We start from the raw sequence: 15698 nt of genomic DNA on the forward strand, positions 1-15698 counted from the left end.
AATAAGTTATTAATCTAAACCAGGAGTGACTCATGGCTCCACTCAGCTCCACGAGAAAAGCAGCTCTGCCTTGATCAGAATGTTTCTGAATGCTACACCACGGAGTAAATGAAGGCAGCAGCTTAAAGCTCAAAATACGCCCTGCCTGAAGCTTGCCAGGGCTAGGACAGCACAGAGTGATGGGGCAGTGGGGAGCAAACCTATGGGCAGCAGTGAGGGGCCCTGGCTGGGCAGCTCAGGGGGAAGCCCTGCCAGAACTTCTGCTGCCGGGAGCTCTGCCAGCCCTGGATGCTGTCCTGTCCTCAGCCTCCTGCTGGGACCGTGCAGCTGGACTGCAGCCAGGAAAGGACCCTGTTCCTGGCTCTGCACTGCTCCTGCAGGGCCATGATCCATGAACACAAACCCAAGCAAAGCTAGATGATAAAAGATTGCTATGGACAATAGATTAATATACTGACACATGAATTATCAAACCACATCTGAGCAAACCACTCATCTAAGCTCCAGTCCACACAGAATTCTTATGCTGGCTAAAGGAATGGAAACTACTTGAATTATGTGAAGTACTGCTGATGCAATAAAATAAATTAACCAAATGATTTCAAGATCAATGGGCTCTGCCTCATAGTTCTTAAAAACAAGAGGTTTCCAGGATATGTGTTCTATTCCCACTGGTTTTAGCACTGATTTACATTGCTCAGTAATTAAAATATATGGTCAGAATAATTTCATATTTAAAGAACTGTATCAATAGACTAATATAAAACTTAGGCTAACTCCTAGTGAATATTCATCACCATTATCACAAATACAAGTATTGGACTGCAAAAGCAGATTCCTTTGTTAGCTCCCTATCTGCATCAGCAGAAGCTGACAACATTCAATCCATTTGGTCTATAAAAATATTACTAAAACTCTTAGTTCCAGGCAGCACTGAATCCACAGAACAAGATACAAAAATTCTAAGGAAAAACAAAGGAAAGAGAGCTACTAAACAAAAGACTGAGTGAATTTTCAGTTCAGCTGAATACCTGAGATTCCTTTCCCTTACTCCAAAATGGGGACCTTAACATAAAGGTTTTACAAACCTCCTCATCCAAAGCAAGAAGGAAATTCTGTGAAAAACAGCATCACCACCTGCAAAACACATGCTTTTTACCTTCATAAACAAGTTTTTCAGTTGCATAAACAGGGGGTGCCTTCCAACAGTGACACACAGGCAGTTTTACTGCCTCTATTACTTGGAACATTTGTAAGAAGGATCAAAATTTTGACTTCCCTATTTCTGTTTGCCCCTCTGTGGGAGGGTAAGAATTGACTCAGGTTCGTGTTGCTGCATTTAGAAATATTTGGACCTCAAGAGGCAGAGCCCAGGCCCAGAGACAGCAGCAGGAGCTACAAAGGTGATACTGTGTGCTGCCTACACAGCAGGAGTGAGGAGGCTGAACAAACACAAATTAATTGATACCCTGGAGGCAACACAATGATTTCTGAATGGGTAATGAAATGGGAAACCAATACCTTCCCAGATATCAAAGTATTTGGAGCCAGGCTTCCGCTTAATTAGCGGCCACCAACAATCGAAGTAACACACAAACACTTTCATCAAGGACAAGATTGTTATTCAGGTAGGTTTTCACCAGTAAGGAGCAAAATTGAATGCACCAATTCTAAATTAATATGAGTAAATGGAGTTCCTGATATAACCAGTGGTGAACACATTACTGTAAGATCTCCAAACCTTGTTTGCAAGGATTATGACAGAAGCGGGAAAAAATTACTTTGAAATTTTGAATATTTTGGAAAAAAAAAGAGAGGGTGAATGAAAAGTAGCAAATATAGTGGAAAAAAAGTTTTGAAACAATAAAGGAAACAGTTACTAAAGACAACATTTCAAAAAAAGATTTAGCACAACTATTTAGAAAAAGCAGTGTGTAAGAATGTTCAGCAAAGAACTGAAACACAAGAATGTTATGTTACACAAATAACAGTTAGCAAACTATAAACAGAATTTATTTAACCAGCATTCTGCAGGTACAGAAATACACAAATATTCATAAGATCAATACTAGTAGAACTACTACAGTATACCTACACACACACACAGACAGGAGGATTACTTGGCTAATACTCTTAGAAGATAAATTAAGTGTTTTTAATTAACAGTGGGATTGCCTGCATTTACTTTGAAGCATTGGCTAAAAGAGGAATTTTGCAAGGAATACAGCAAAACCAAACAGGTGGAGCACCAGACATACCCTGTCCCTCCATAGCTGAAAAGAAATCCACTGTTCTTGCCAACTGCTGAATTTTTAAACTCCCCTTCAATTTTTCTCATTTTTGTTACCAACAGCCTGTTTCCCTTCTGTGGGAAAAATAGTTTCCAGAACTCCATCTACTGATTACCTGCTGATCATGTTAAAATGAAGTAATATATCTTTCTCCTACAAGAAATCCTAAAGAAAAAACCCAACTGTGAAGATTTTTCTGGATTAACCACTCTTTATGCATTAGCCTATAATAAAATCACATCAAGTAAGACTGAGAGTTTGTTTGTGACTGAAATGCACCTTAACAACCTTCAATGGTCAGACTTTGATACACACTTTCAATTGCTCATACAGTTTCTTTTTTTTAAAAGGGTAAAAATAACACATGAATAAATCATTAACTTTCTCTGAGACTGCAACTATTCAAAGTTTCGACTTGTCTTGATTAAAGCAGTCAATAATTTTAATTCAATGCTATAAATCACTTACAAACATTACTGTACAGGTGCAGCTGATCCAGTTAACCCAGAAAGCATCACATTAATATATTCTGTCATGAAGAAAAAGAAATAAGAGGGAAAGCCAGAAAAAAAAAATAAATCTATCATCTTATTTGGCTTTTCAGTACTCTATGAAATATTCCACTAAGCTTTATAGTAGGCAGCATAAAAAAAAAAAAAAAAAGACTGCAAAGCAATTTTTGCCTGACAGAGGACACACAAGCCACTCAAGGTCCATTCAAAACTCAAGCCAGAATGTTGTTCAGATTCAAGAGGAACACAGAGTGCACTGCTGCTGCAGGTGCTCAGCTCTCACCCAGCAGCTTGGCAATGATGTACACGGCCTGGCCCCACAGGAACAGCTTCCCGTCACGCCCGTTGTTACTGGGGAACCGCCTCTGGCTGCCCGGGCTCTTCTTCTCCAGCTCCACAAAGTCAGCAGGCACGTAGAAATACTTGGGGACAACAGGGCACCCTGGGGAATTGGACAGCAAGCACAGCCAGTAAGTAAATATCACTTTCCTCATTATTTGACTGGCATCCCCTAATAAAGCTGAAGTGGATCCAAACCAGGAAAAATTGCGCCCCAGTAACAGTTTGATTGAACAGAGATTGTTATCTCTGCAGTGAGGAATCCCAGGGCAATACTAAACTACTTTGTACTTCACCAGACATTTCCTCAGAATTTCTACCCAGAACAGGTATGTTATCTGTGCAGCACCTTCTGTGCAAACTAAAACTAAAAAAGTCACCTGAAGGAAAATGCAGTTCAGTTAAGAAGACTTAACCAAAAGCAATGAAAGCTGAGTCCCAGTGAAACACTTGGGGTGTTGTGCCCCCCCCAGTTAACACAGTCTCAGTATCAGACAACTCTTTCCAACTAAAATCCCTGTTCAAAACAACTCAACTTGGTTTTGCACACTTTTATTCATTAAATGTTTAAAACCAGCACTTGAATTTTGAAACAGCATGAAACAAAATGGCATAACTTCTCTACTAGAAGATACATGTCTTGTATCTAGAATTATGCCACAGGTATTGCTGATCATTGGAGATCAATTAACCTTATATCAAAACTTTTTAAGTGGACATGCATCAAGAATTGAGAGACATGATTACAAATGATTGACCTAATTATATGAAATCGAAAAGCAAATTAACATGCCTCCCGCATAATTTAATTCCACCTTAATATTGCTCTACTCTTGAATTAATTTGGATAAAGAACAGGTGATAAACAGAATAAAGTTGTGGTGTTTTACTCTTTGCTTAGAAAAAAAACATTACTGGGAAGAAGCCAAGAAAAAATGGAGAAGCAAGAGTTATTAGAGATACAATGTTCAAATGAGTGAGGCACCAAAACACATCCAGAAATTTTAAGACATGGCATTTGTGATGACATTCAACAAAAGGAACCACAAGATTAATTTAGTGTCCACAAAACTTCAAATACCCATTAATAATCAGAAAAAAGCAACAACCAGCAAGAAAAATTTGCTACATAATGCAAATTTGGTAAGGGAATGTTTGATTGTATTAAAGAAATTAACTTCAAAAAGTTTAAAAAACAAGTCATATTCTGCATGTACTTGCATAACTGTACCACAGATGTAAGAACAGGTGACTAAAATGCTGAGTTTTAAAACTGGATTGTTCTGTTCTCGGGCTATTTCTTTTCCTCCCACTCAAACTTATGGTCTTTTTCTTTTTTTTAACTGAATTTTGGATGGATGTACCTGACAAGGTCACTACCAGCCTTATCTGCAGTGCCACAAAAATTCTGAAGTACACAATTTAAATAAGAGAACATTTATATTTAAATGATTATATTGCTACTTTCCCAGCTGTAAGCTGGAAACAATTTCATATGTATATACCAAATTATTTTTTAAAGCTTTCAAAATTAAGTGACAGTGAATGATGAGAGTAATTCTCAACTGTGTCCAAGTGGGACAGTGAAACACTCTGACTGCTGGTAGTTAATATTTGCCTGAAAAGTCGAAGTGAATTTGTAAACAATGAAGCAGAGGTGAAGGAGGGGAGGAATGAGTGGGCACAGTGTAAATCTTACATTAGTATCAGCAGCATTTTTCCAGATAACATTATTTTTATTATCATACTTTATGATGCCATATATCTACACAAAAGAGGTTACTTTAGAATTAGTATTTTGCCATTGGGAAACATGTTGATATTCTTACTTCTCCTTTGCTCTGACCACAATATACATTAATAGGAAGGTCAATTTTTTTATCATTTCAGATCAATAAAAAGCTACAAGTGTTTCAGAAGAACCATTTCCAGATAATACCTTCAGGTGTATGTTGAAGCAAAGGGTCCAGAAGATCCTGATATTCCTTTACTTGTGTAGGATTTCCTTTAAAAATGCCTAAAAATAATCAAACAATAATTGATTTAATGGAAGATATAATTTTCCATGACCTTGACGTTCATAAAAGAAGAAAAAAAAAATTCCAGTGTTTACTTTTCAAAACTAAATACTCAGTGCCTACACACTAAATAGCTCACGAAAAGTAAAAGATGGATCTGTAGATCACAACAATCAACTCCCTGATGCTGCTTTTCGGGAGACACTGGTATGCTTGGGACTACCAGTCCCTTAAAAGTTGTTTTAGCAGAACTTCCCAAGATGAATCTGATGAATACCAGCATGATCAATGTTCAGTTTATTGAAAGTTCTTAAATGAAAATATATATTAAATACAAAACCCTTTTCTGTTCAAAGAAAACACATCTATTTGACAAGCAAGGTGATGTTTCAAAGTAGAATATTTCTTAACATTTAAAGGGGAACAAGCTAGATGAAAACTTTACATCATAAATCTTATACTAATATTCCCTTTTTCAACCACCAATTTTTTTTTCTTTCCATGGCTCTTCAATGCTCCATCAAACCCAAAGCTTGACAAGTATTGTTCACTACATTTTCAAATATTCCTGAGTATATACAGGAATATATATAGTTGCCAAGAGACACAAATGCAATCAAAGTTTGCACACAAAAAAGGGTCTATTTTAAGTGACACACTGGACTATTTCAAAACACTCAAGGATAGTCATGATGTAAGAGCAGCATCTGCTCCTCCCTTGTCATTGTCTTTTTGCCATTGCTGTGTATACACTTCAAATTTTGCATTAAGAAAGCCTGTGGCTTTGGAGACATTTGCACAAAATCTACTAACAGAATTGTTCTACTTTCTAGAAGTGTGGGCCAAGCAAAAAGGACAAGGACAGTACGTGCAAAGTATGTATTTTTTAGGGTTTTTTGTATACAAGAAGAGTAAAATGCTTTTTTTATTCTTTTGCTAACTTCAGTTGAAGATGACTATATTTTTGTTCTCAAAACTGCAAGTGGGCAGCATTAAATGTCAGTGCCTTTCTCCTCAGTTTTGGGCCTCACTGTTTGAAAAATGTCAAACATTTCTTTAGAAATATCAGTTGTGAAACCTTATTAGATCTTCAAACACAATATTTTAATCTGTGGGTGGCCACAGAGGAGTCGAGGCTGATGGCAGATTTCTGTGCCCCTCGCTGTCTTTATCTGAAAACTATTCAACAAGCTACAGGAGAAAGAAAAGATGGACAGATTTTACTCCATCTAAAAATCTTTTTGACAGTTGTAACCCTACTCATTTTCTTACTCAGATTTCTGTTCTATGCAAGTTTTAGCTTCTATCCTGAAATCATCCCTTGAACTTCTCTGGTGTGTCTCCTGTCCTCAAGTCAAGGGCTAGGTAATGTTTTTGTTGCTCTTGTTTTGATTTTTATTTTATTATTCAATCAGACTGACTACATGAAAAATCGTGGCCAGGAGGAAATTAGACCTTTCCTGGTTCCCTTTCTTCTCTTCTGAATTCTGATTCAATTGCCACACAATGCTGAACTTGAAAAGCCCTGGTGCACATTGAGCATGTCAGTGTGTTCTCCCTCCCTGTTCTCTCCTGTGCTGCTGTGAAGTTCTGATACATCTGAAAGTTTTTAGGCTTAAAAGGCAATGCAGGACAATGCCAGAGATTGAAGCTTTTAACAAACCCTTATTGAGTTACATTCTAAAAACAGTTCACATTAGAAATGCTGAAATACAGGGATGCTTGGGGTTTTTTAACCCAGGAGGCAGAACTCTCAATGAGATGTTTAGTGTCCCTGCATTATGGTTTACTTTGGCAGGACAGGAAAATAATTTTGTATCTTTCCTCTAAAAGCTCATCTCTCTAATGCCTTTAAGAAACAGGAATGTAAAGCTATACTTACCATCAATTATCATAAAAATAAAAAACAGAGGGAATTCACACTCAATGCCATCAAAAAGCTGCAAAGAAGGAAAACTCATCAGACATTTCATCATTTTCATTTAAGGACTTGTATCTGAATAACCCTGTTGAATAATTTCTAAGCAACAAAAGACAAACATGAATGCAAAAATATTTTAGTACATTTAGGTTATCACTTCTTAATTCTATGGGCACTTTAACTGTGCCTTTATGTCTGCTGTGGCTCACTCTCAAGCAGAATATTTAAATAATCTATTTTTTATTTTTCACAGAGAAACTATGGGGGAAAAAAGAAATAAATTTTCATTTAGATAACCTTAACTGATAAATACTGTGATCAAAAGCAAAACTGTTTTCCACACACTCAGACTGTAGTCAGCTGTGAAATTAAATGAAATGATAAATAATTTCCTTATTTGTTATGTGAAATCAACTGTACCCTAAATGTAAATGAAAGCACATTCATTACAAAACAAACCAATGACTCACTTGCTGACTTAGCAATCTCTGAAAACTGCACATGCAAATTACAGAAGGCACCTCCTTGCCTTGAAGCCTTTAGGAATCCCTGTGCAATTCTGATTCCAGGGCCTGGAGGGGTGTCAGGTACATGGGACAGGAATTTTACCTTAATTTCTGCTGGTTTATAATAACGCCGCGTTCTGTCCTCCAGGGCTGTTCTGTACCCATCTCTCAGAAATCTTTTAAACCCATATTTTCCTTTCAACTTCCTAATAATTTTATCTAGTGTTTGACCAAAGAGAACCTCATCATCCAAAGCAAATGCAGGATAACTAAGACAGGGCAGAAGAGCTGCATCAGTATTCTGTAGCAGAGGGAGAAATAGGACATTACAAATTTAATGAGATCTCTGACAATTATTTGATGCACAAACAAAGACTGTTTAACTCACTAACTGAAATACACATTTGGAACATTATCTTATCAAAATCATAGCACTAATATAGGGAAATAGTGTGCAAAATAAGACTTCTTAGCAAGTATCAGGATAAACTACAAACCAAATGTGCAGATACACAATTTAGAAGAGAACTCAATTTGACTCAGAATGTCACCTGTTTTACAGCTGATCATGTGCAGGCATAATTGAAAACATTCTAACACTTTGTGTTTGGGGATTTTTATCTGTTTGCTTTTTAAATATATTCTCCAGATTATTCCTGGAGGAAACAAACATTTGGGTATCATATGCTCAAAAAGAAGCACAAATATTTTATGAAGGTGCAATGCTGAAAAGTACCTATGATTAAATCATCATTTCTGAACAGCTTTTCCAGAAATATTCTTAGGGTGCTGGAACAAACAAGCCTATCTGACAATTAGCAAGAAAAGAGAATAATTCCAAAAAAAAGTACGAGCAACCTTCTCAGGAACCACGTGGATCTATTAGGAATTAAAAACACAAGAAAAATTACTAACTAGTGCATCACCTCTACAGGTAAGCTTCCAGAAACACACAAGAAAGTATTCTTTTCTGCTGATATAGCCAAGATACTCAACTGTTTAAAATAACTGTTTTTTCCAATATGACTGACACGAACTTGTAAAAGGAAGAAAAGGACACAAAGATTTCTATGGGACAAGTAAATTATAAAATCAGCTTCTGCTGGAATATTTCAAGTCTCCAGCAAATAAACAACAAGAGTTCTGAAAGACCATTTGACTATTAAAAAAGTAGCTGACAGTGCCTTTTATTTTAATTATCCAGCACATTACAACTCTGCTGTAATTCTTCTACACAATAAGTAAACTATTAATGTATAAGATTAATAGCCTGTTTCATGAACAAAACTGCTATTATATTCCAGAATGAATAAAAAAGCAGAACTCTATTATCACTCAGTTTAAATTACTGATTTTCTAACACCAAATTTACCTTTGATGCTAGTACTGAAATAGATGTTTTTTTGACTAATCTATACTTATGTCACTTAGATTTACTCACTGAGGAAATACATTTGTAACAGTAGCTTATAACAAAAAGAAATCATTCATATTCAGCAATTTATGATAAGCCAACCTTAAAGGCTTGTTTCCCAGACAAAAGAAGAATTAAAGCTAAAACAAAGTGTTTCAAAAGTGCAGACACAGTGTACAGTGGAAACTAGGCCAAAAGAAAAACAAATTACCAAGGCTGCAAATCTCACTTAAGTTATTTCAAATTTTATTTCAAAACTGTTTAGAAAGCTACCAAGAGGTTAACATTTTAATTGAAGTATTAAAAAAATAAAGAACACCATTTTAATTCCTCTTCAGAAAAACTACTACATCACAGTGACACTTAAGAAGCAAAGATTTAACACATTCCCAGCAAATTTCACCTTTATCAAGCAGATCAGAAGGTCTACCATACAACTAAAAATTCACATCCATTTGTTTTCTCCACACTCTGTTGAGGTGAATTTCTTTTAATGACTTACATGAGACCTTGACTCCCGGGGCAGCAATGAGCACAGGGTCTGTCTGTTCCGGTTATGGGCATCAAAATCCACAAATATAACAGACCAAGAGCAGCCCTGTGAACACAACATTGCATTTGTTTAAGGGAGAGGGAAGAAGGTTGGTGCATCCTGCTGAAACTCACTGGTTCTGTGTTTAATTTGTGTTGTCATTGCTTGATAGCTGAAAATTTTAATCAGAAAACATAGCACAACATCAAGTTGAAAATATTTTGGTTTTCAAATATACTGAAGTATAGCCAAAATTAGATGGTTTGATCACTGATTAGTAATTATATGATTCATTCAAGCTATTAACTCTTCCATTAATTCTTGAAGAATGAGGCCTGTATTAAGGACAAACAAAAGTGGTTGTTCTTCCCTATGAATGCAGGAAATGTTCTCAACAGTGATGCTGAATATTTCACTACAAGTCAGTTAGCAAACAAACAACTAGATATTCAGCACAGGTAATGCTTTGGAAAAGGACTTTCATAGCAAATAAAAATGTTCTGCTTTTCAGTTATTTTAAGGTCTGCATTATCAACATTTTGCTCCTTAGCAAAATCTACTTCCTAATAAAATCAGTAATTTTACACTATATTTCTCTGTCAACTTCTTGATGCTTCCTGAAACACTCAATTCCCCTGGCTGAGACAGAGTTTAAACAGAATCAACAGCATTTAGAAGTATTACCAGTAAGCAACTTCTGGCAAACTCTGGTTTGTTAATGAACAGGTATCTTCATACATGTTGCAACTGATAATGAATCTCAGGATCACTCCCCGACTGGAAGACACATTCAGTGTGAATTCATTCCACTAAGGTCATAAATACCAGAAATTTTCATAAATCCACCAAATTTCTTCTAAACAACAGTCAGTTTTTTTGGTATACTACTTTCCTAGGAAGACTGTTCCAGAGCTCACCATTCTATTTATTAAAAACTTTAATTTCCAGTGAAGTTTCTACATAAATACCTCACCACACTTCTTCGTGTGCCAGTACTACCATCCACTGAGAGACCTTTCCAAAGGGTTTTATTCTTACTCTTTAACTGCACTCTAATTATACACAGATATAAAAATACTCAGCTTTTGCTTTACTAGGGTAAGAAAAGCATTTCGTTCACTGTCCTCATGGAAAATATAACCTGTTTTCTCAGTCATTCTAGCAAGATATACCCTGAATAGTGCTGCAATAAGAATGTACACAAAAAATCACATTGGCTTTGATGATTTGTTAACTTTCTTCTTAATCCAGATTCTGATTATTCACAAATCTCTAAACTCATCTACAAACTCTCAACACAACCTGCCTACACACACACAGTTCCAAAATCTGTGATGCAGGGAAGGATTCTCTGGGGATTCAGGAGCAGGCTCATTTGCATTTTGTAAACCCACAAGCACCTTGTTTGACAAATGAACTACTTTTCACTCCTCTAAAGACTGTAAACTTCTGTAGTAAGAACACCTTACAGAGACTTGATTTATGAAAGAGTCTTTTTAAATTGTTTTTGCCCAAACCAATAGAGGACACGCAGCTCATACACAAATGACTGGTCCCACTCTGCCCAGGTCAGCCTTTAACATGTTCCTCCTGCTGGAAGTAGTGATCCCCAGCAGTGATTTATGCAGGTTGCACCTGTGCAGCTGCAGGTGCAAACAAGTCTCTTGAGGGGCTCAATGGGATTTCTCAAAGCTACTGGAACACAGCTGGAGCTAAGCACAAAGGCAAACTCTGCACAGACTGAAGGTCAAAATGGGTTCTGTTAATGCCAACCACAGATCTCGGAAACAAACTCTCAAAGCATTAAAACTGGTCTTGCTTCAGCAATTTATTCATCCATTTCAGAACTCTGCCAAGAATAATTTGGAAACCCAGCAGCCATGTTTACTTGAAACTGTTGGGAAGGTAAAGATTATAGATAAATGTCATTTCTGAAATAATAACAATGCATGTATAGTGTCTGATCATTACTGAAGATCCTTACTAGCTCCTAGTTCTTAAGACTTGACATCAGCTTTTAGAACGTATGGCATCTCTCTTCCATGTGTGCATTTTCTAAACCATTAATTTGGAGGAGCATTCTTTTATTTTAGCTACAGACTACTGTAGGTATAGCACCAAAAAGAAAGATGCACATAGAAGGGGAATACATGGCAGACAGAAAAGTCTCAGAAAAGGTTTGCTTTCCTAATTGATCCAAGCCATATGAAAGGATGAGAAAAGACTTTATGGCTGTGCAACACACTGAAATAAAAAACAGGTTAAAAAGTGGGATTGCATAAAAGCAGCTTGGTTAAAGTCTTGATCAAAAGCCACGTGAAGGAAGCAGACAAAAGGAAGGTAATGCTTGAAGGTGGAGGAATACTCTAGTAACAGCAACAGATAAAGTTCTGAAGGAAAAAAACATTTTGGCAACAAAATTATTTTTCAGACTAAGCTGCCACTGCTTTAGAATTTTTTTAAGGAAAAATCCCAAGTAATTCTTGTTAGTAAGAGCACTAATGATTTATCAGATAAATTCTGTACCTGAAACAGCAGCAATCAGTTTGCAAACTCACTTTAAAGCTGGAATCCAACATATGTGCTAGATACTTCTGAATATCCTCTGATCCACCCTGTAAATAATTATTGCTAACAAAAAAGGAGGAAAAACAAACACTTTTATTACCTGATTTCCAAAGAGATTGAAACCGTTAATTGCTTCTAAAGCTGCTTTTGCCAGCCCCACGGAGCTGAGGAGAAAACAAAACAAAAACCCAGAGATATCACAATTCAGGCCCAGGCTAAAACTTCACACACTTGACACCTTTCAGTGCCATGATCTTTTCTTGATTTGCATTTTGTGCTTAACCTTAATATTAATAAAATGATGAAGCAGCAGATTTGGGGTTGTTTTGGTGGTAGGTTGTTTTTTCTTTTCTCTGAAATACTACTCAGCATTTTTATTTGCCTTCAAATGTCAGAGACCATCTGAAAAAAGCACTTCTGTTCTCACCTTGCTATCAGACATCTGGCATTACGTATTTCAAGGTCTTGCTAATAGTGTATAGACAGAGGATTTACTTCAGCACAATTTTTCAAACCAGCTCTCAAGCATTAAACTTCAAAAGACTGATTTCTAGCTTTCAATATAATAAAAGAACTCATCAATCTGGATTCATAAGAGAAGGATTTTCCAATGTCAACCATATAGTGCCACATCTTTTATTTCACCCCATCACAAAGAAAACAGGACCCAGATATTCTATCAACAAGACTTCAAGTTAGCACTCACACTTAAAGACATTATGGACTAAAATCACTAATAACTATATAATTTAAAAATCAAATTCTATATTAAAATTATTTATTAACTATCATGTAAATTCTACAGTACAAATAAAAATATACATTTTAACAAAGTCTTTTCATTAAAAAAGTGTAGTTTTCTATTTTCCTTGTGAGTACTTAAAAAAAAAGTGAAGAAGCATTCTTCTCCTCTCAGTTTCACTCCTCTCTTTTTCTCAGCTTTAAAGAATATATAATTACAGAGAGGCCAATTTCACTTATGTCCATTCAACTGCAGTAAGGAACTAAAGCATTAACATACACATAAAACACTACATTTTTTGCATGTTGATTCCAAAATTCCAGACATTACGGTCACATGGCATCTAAAAGTTAAATGTTACATGAGCTATTTCCTGAAAGTCCCAGAGTGTAGCAGTCCCAGGTTTCTGATATCGAATGCAAACACTCCAGGTAGGGAAAGGCCTTTGTTCTGCTCACTCAGTGGTTACAGACAAGTGGACGACCTGGAATTACTCCAGAGCCCCAGCTAATTAAACAAACACCTCTTACATTCTCTTAAGCAGTCTGGTAAAACAGATTCAGAGCATCCAGTGAAACAAAGCATAGTTAATTTTGTTTATAAAAATAATTAATGAAACACTGAGTTATAGTAAATACCCAGATAATAAGCACTAACAATTCTCAACTTCTAAGTAAGGAAGAGGAGTTGTGGTATTGACATACAACTTCATCATTCAGTGCCTCCCCCCACCCCAAAAAAAAATTTACAAGAATCAAATTGGCAGAAATCTGCAAACAGGGACTGTGCTTCAATCTTTATTTTTCTCTACTCCATGCAGCACTCTGAGATGGAAGCAAACATTTTACCTTACTGTAAATAAACTGATTTTTACTATCTATTAATGCAAAATATGAAATTTCAAATGATTACTAACTAACCCATATTTTAAATATGGGGTCTAATTATGATTACACAGAAAATAATGAAAAAAATTCAGTGCAGTTACAGGATTTGTTTTTTTAAATATTACTTTACCTGTATTCATTCTAATATTAGAAATACTTTAGACTGATTTCACACTTTATCATTTATAAACCTCCATGTTTCTTTTTGAAACACTGCCAGAAATAATACTCCTGGGTGTCAGTTCTAATTGGTGCAACAAGAGAAAGCTGACCAGCTTAACCACAGCCTGCTCTGAGCAGCTGCCTCACTTCGGTGTCTTCTGATGCTGAAAGCTTTTAGAGCTGGAGAATGAGATGAAGAAATAACTGAACTCAGAAGTGCTGTGAATGTAATTATTTTTCTGGCTTTGTTTCAAATACCAAAAAACAATGTAATTGTTCTAAAAAAATGCTCTATTCTAATTATCACCTAGTAATTAATCAAAAAAATTGACATGATGACTCAGAACAGAACTTTTCAGAGGAATTAATATTATTATCAAACTGCATATACAGAAGATGAAAATCAGAGAAATCCTGCACACTGGAGGCTGCATCACATGTTACAATCTCATATTTCCCTTTCAAGTAACAGTACTAATACCGACATTACATATTTTCAGAGTGAGAAAAAAGTTACTGATAAAAGGTAGAGAAGTAATAAATGTTCAACTGGTATTCAGATAACATAAGACTACTTAACCTGTCTACAAAATAGGATGATACTGCTTGAGGGAAGTTCAAGGCAAATATGTATAGCTTCCTTGAAATCATCTCTACTTTGCAGACTCAGTCATTATTCTACAGTAAGAATAATTTAATAATTACTGTCATTGATCACCATTTTTCTACCTCTAGTTATTGAAAGCCCATGGAGACTTCACTACTCTCACAATTACTTGCAAGTGACCATATAAATGTCCCAACATTGTCAATCACCCCCTTAACCACACACACAAGTACTCCTTGGGTTATCAAAAGTTTTATGGGTAAATGACAGGAGGAAGTAACTTTGAAAGGAAAAAAGAAGTCTGTGAACAGCCTTTGTATCAAGTGTGTCCTTAGAAGAGTGAACAATCCCACAGCACAGTGCACTTCAGGACTGTGATCACACTTCACACTCATTTCATTCCTACTGATTCATGCCCTCCTGTTGGGCAAATTACTAAAGAGGTTTTACAATAAACATTATGCTCATGTCTTTGTATAGAAAATACATTCCTCATACTCTACAATTTAGTAACAAAAGAAATGGAGTGTCTTAACAAAATGAATTAATGGCAAAATGTATTTAATAAGTACATTCCTCCTCATTAAGCCACTATGAACACACTGTACCAAACTGTGGGACTCTGCCTGGAGAAAAAGGTGCTTACTTGGAGGTGGTCCCAAAACAAAACAGAGTATCAGTAAGTCATTGGCTGGAAGAGACATATTGAACTCATCTAGCCCAAAAAAGCCATATATCATAACCAAGACCAACTTAGGTAAACCACAGTCTCAACTAGACAAGTCTCAAAAACCTCCAAGAATGGAGGTTCTGTTTTGAGTATTCTGTTCTTTCCTTCACTGTGCTTCAAATGAAAAGGTTTCTCCTTAATTTCCCCACTGAACCTCACCAGGTGCAATCCTTAGACCTTACTGGAGCCACCAATTATTTTAATGTGTCAAGGATTATCAAAAGCAATCCTACAATCATAATGCTATGGGTAACATTTGACCATGAGCCATATTTAGGGCAGGGGAAGATAAGACTAACCTAGAGACAGCTTGCTAAAAGAGGTTTAGTAAATGCACTAAAACAACATTCATAATTCCCACTAACTTTTAATTGTTAGATTCACCCCCTCAGTAAAATACTTGAGGGCAAACACTGAAATTCACATATTCTTAGCAAATATAAATCAAAATACACCTTCAAGTATATCC

At 36.1% G+C, this 15698-nt stretch overlaps 1 protein-coding gene across 4 annotated transcripts in view; it reads right to left on the reverse strand.

Moving 5' to 3' along the window:
* PHKB (phosphorylase kinase regulatory subunit beta) overlaps positions 1-15698 on the reverse strand; it is a 70012-nt gene that overhangs the window by 33153 nt on the left and 21161 nt on the right. For all 4 annotated transcript variants that reach the window (XM_069026760.1, XM_069026764.1, XM_069026765.1 and 1 more), the window contains 6 exons: positions 12202-12265; positions 9504-9599; positions 7691-7888; positions 7043-7100; positions 5082-5159; positions 3087-3245 (listed from right to left, as the gene is read on the reverse strand). In XM_069026760.1, coding sequence (XP_068882861.1) covers positions 3087-3245; positions 5082-5159; positions 7043-7100; positions 7691-7888; positions 9504-9599; positions 12202-12265 — 653 coding nt within the window. The remainder of the gene's footprint in view (positions 1-3086; positions 3246-5081; positions 5160-7042; positions 7101-7690; positions 7889-9503; positions 9600-12201; positions 12266-15698) is intronic.

The sequence above is a fragment of the Aphelocoma coerulescens genome, chromosome 11 (assembly GCF_041296385.1).
Source record: "Aphelocoma coerulescens isolate FSJ_1873_10779 chromosome 11, UR_Acoe_1.0, whole genome shotgun sequence".
NCBI lineage: Eukaryota > Metazoa > Chordata > Aves > Passeriformes > Corvidae > Aphelocoma > Aphelocoma coerulescens.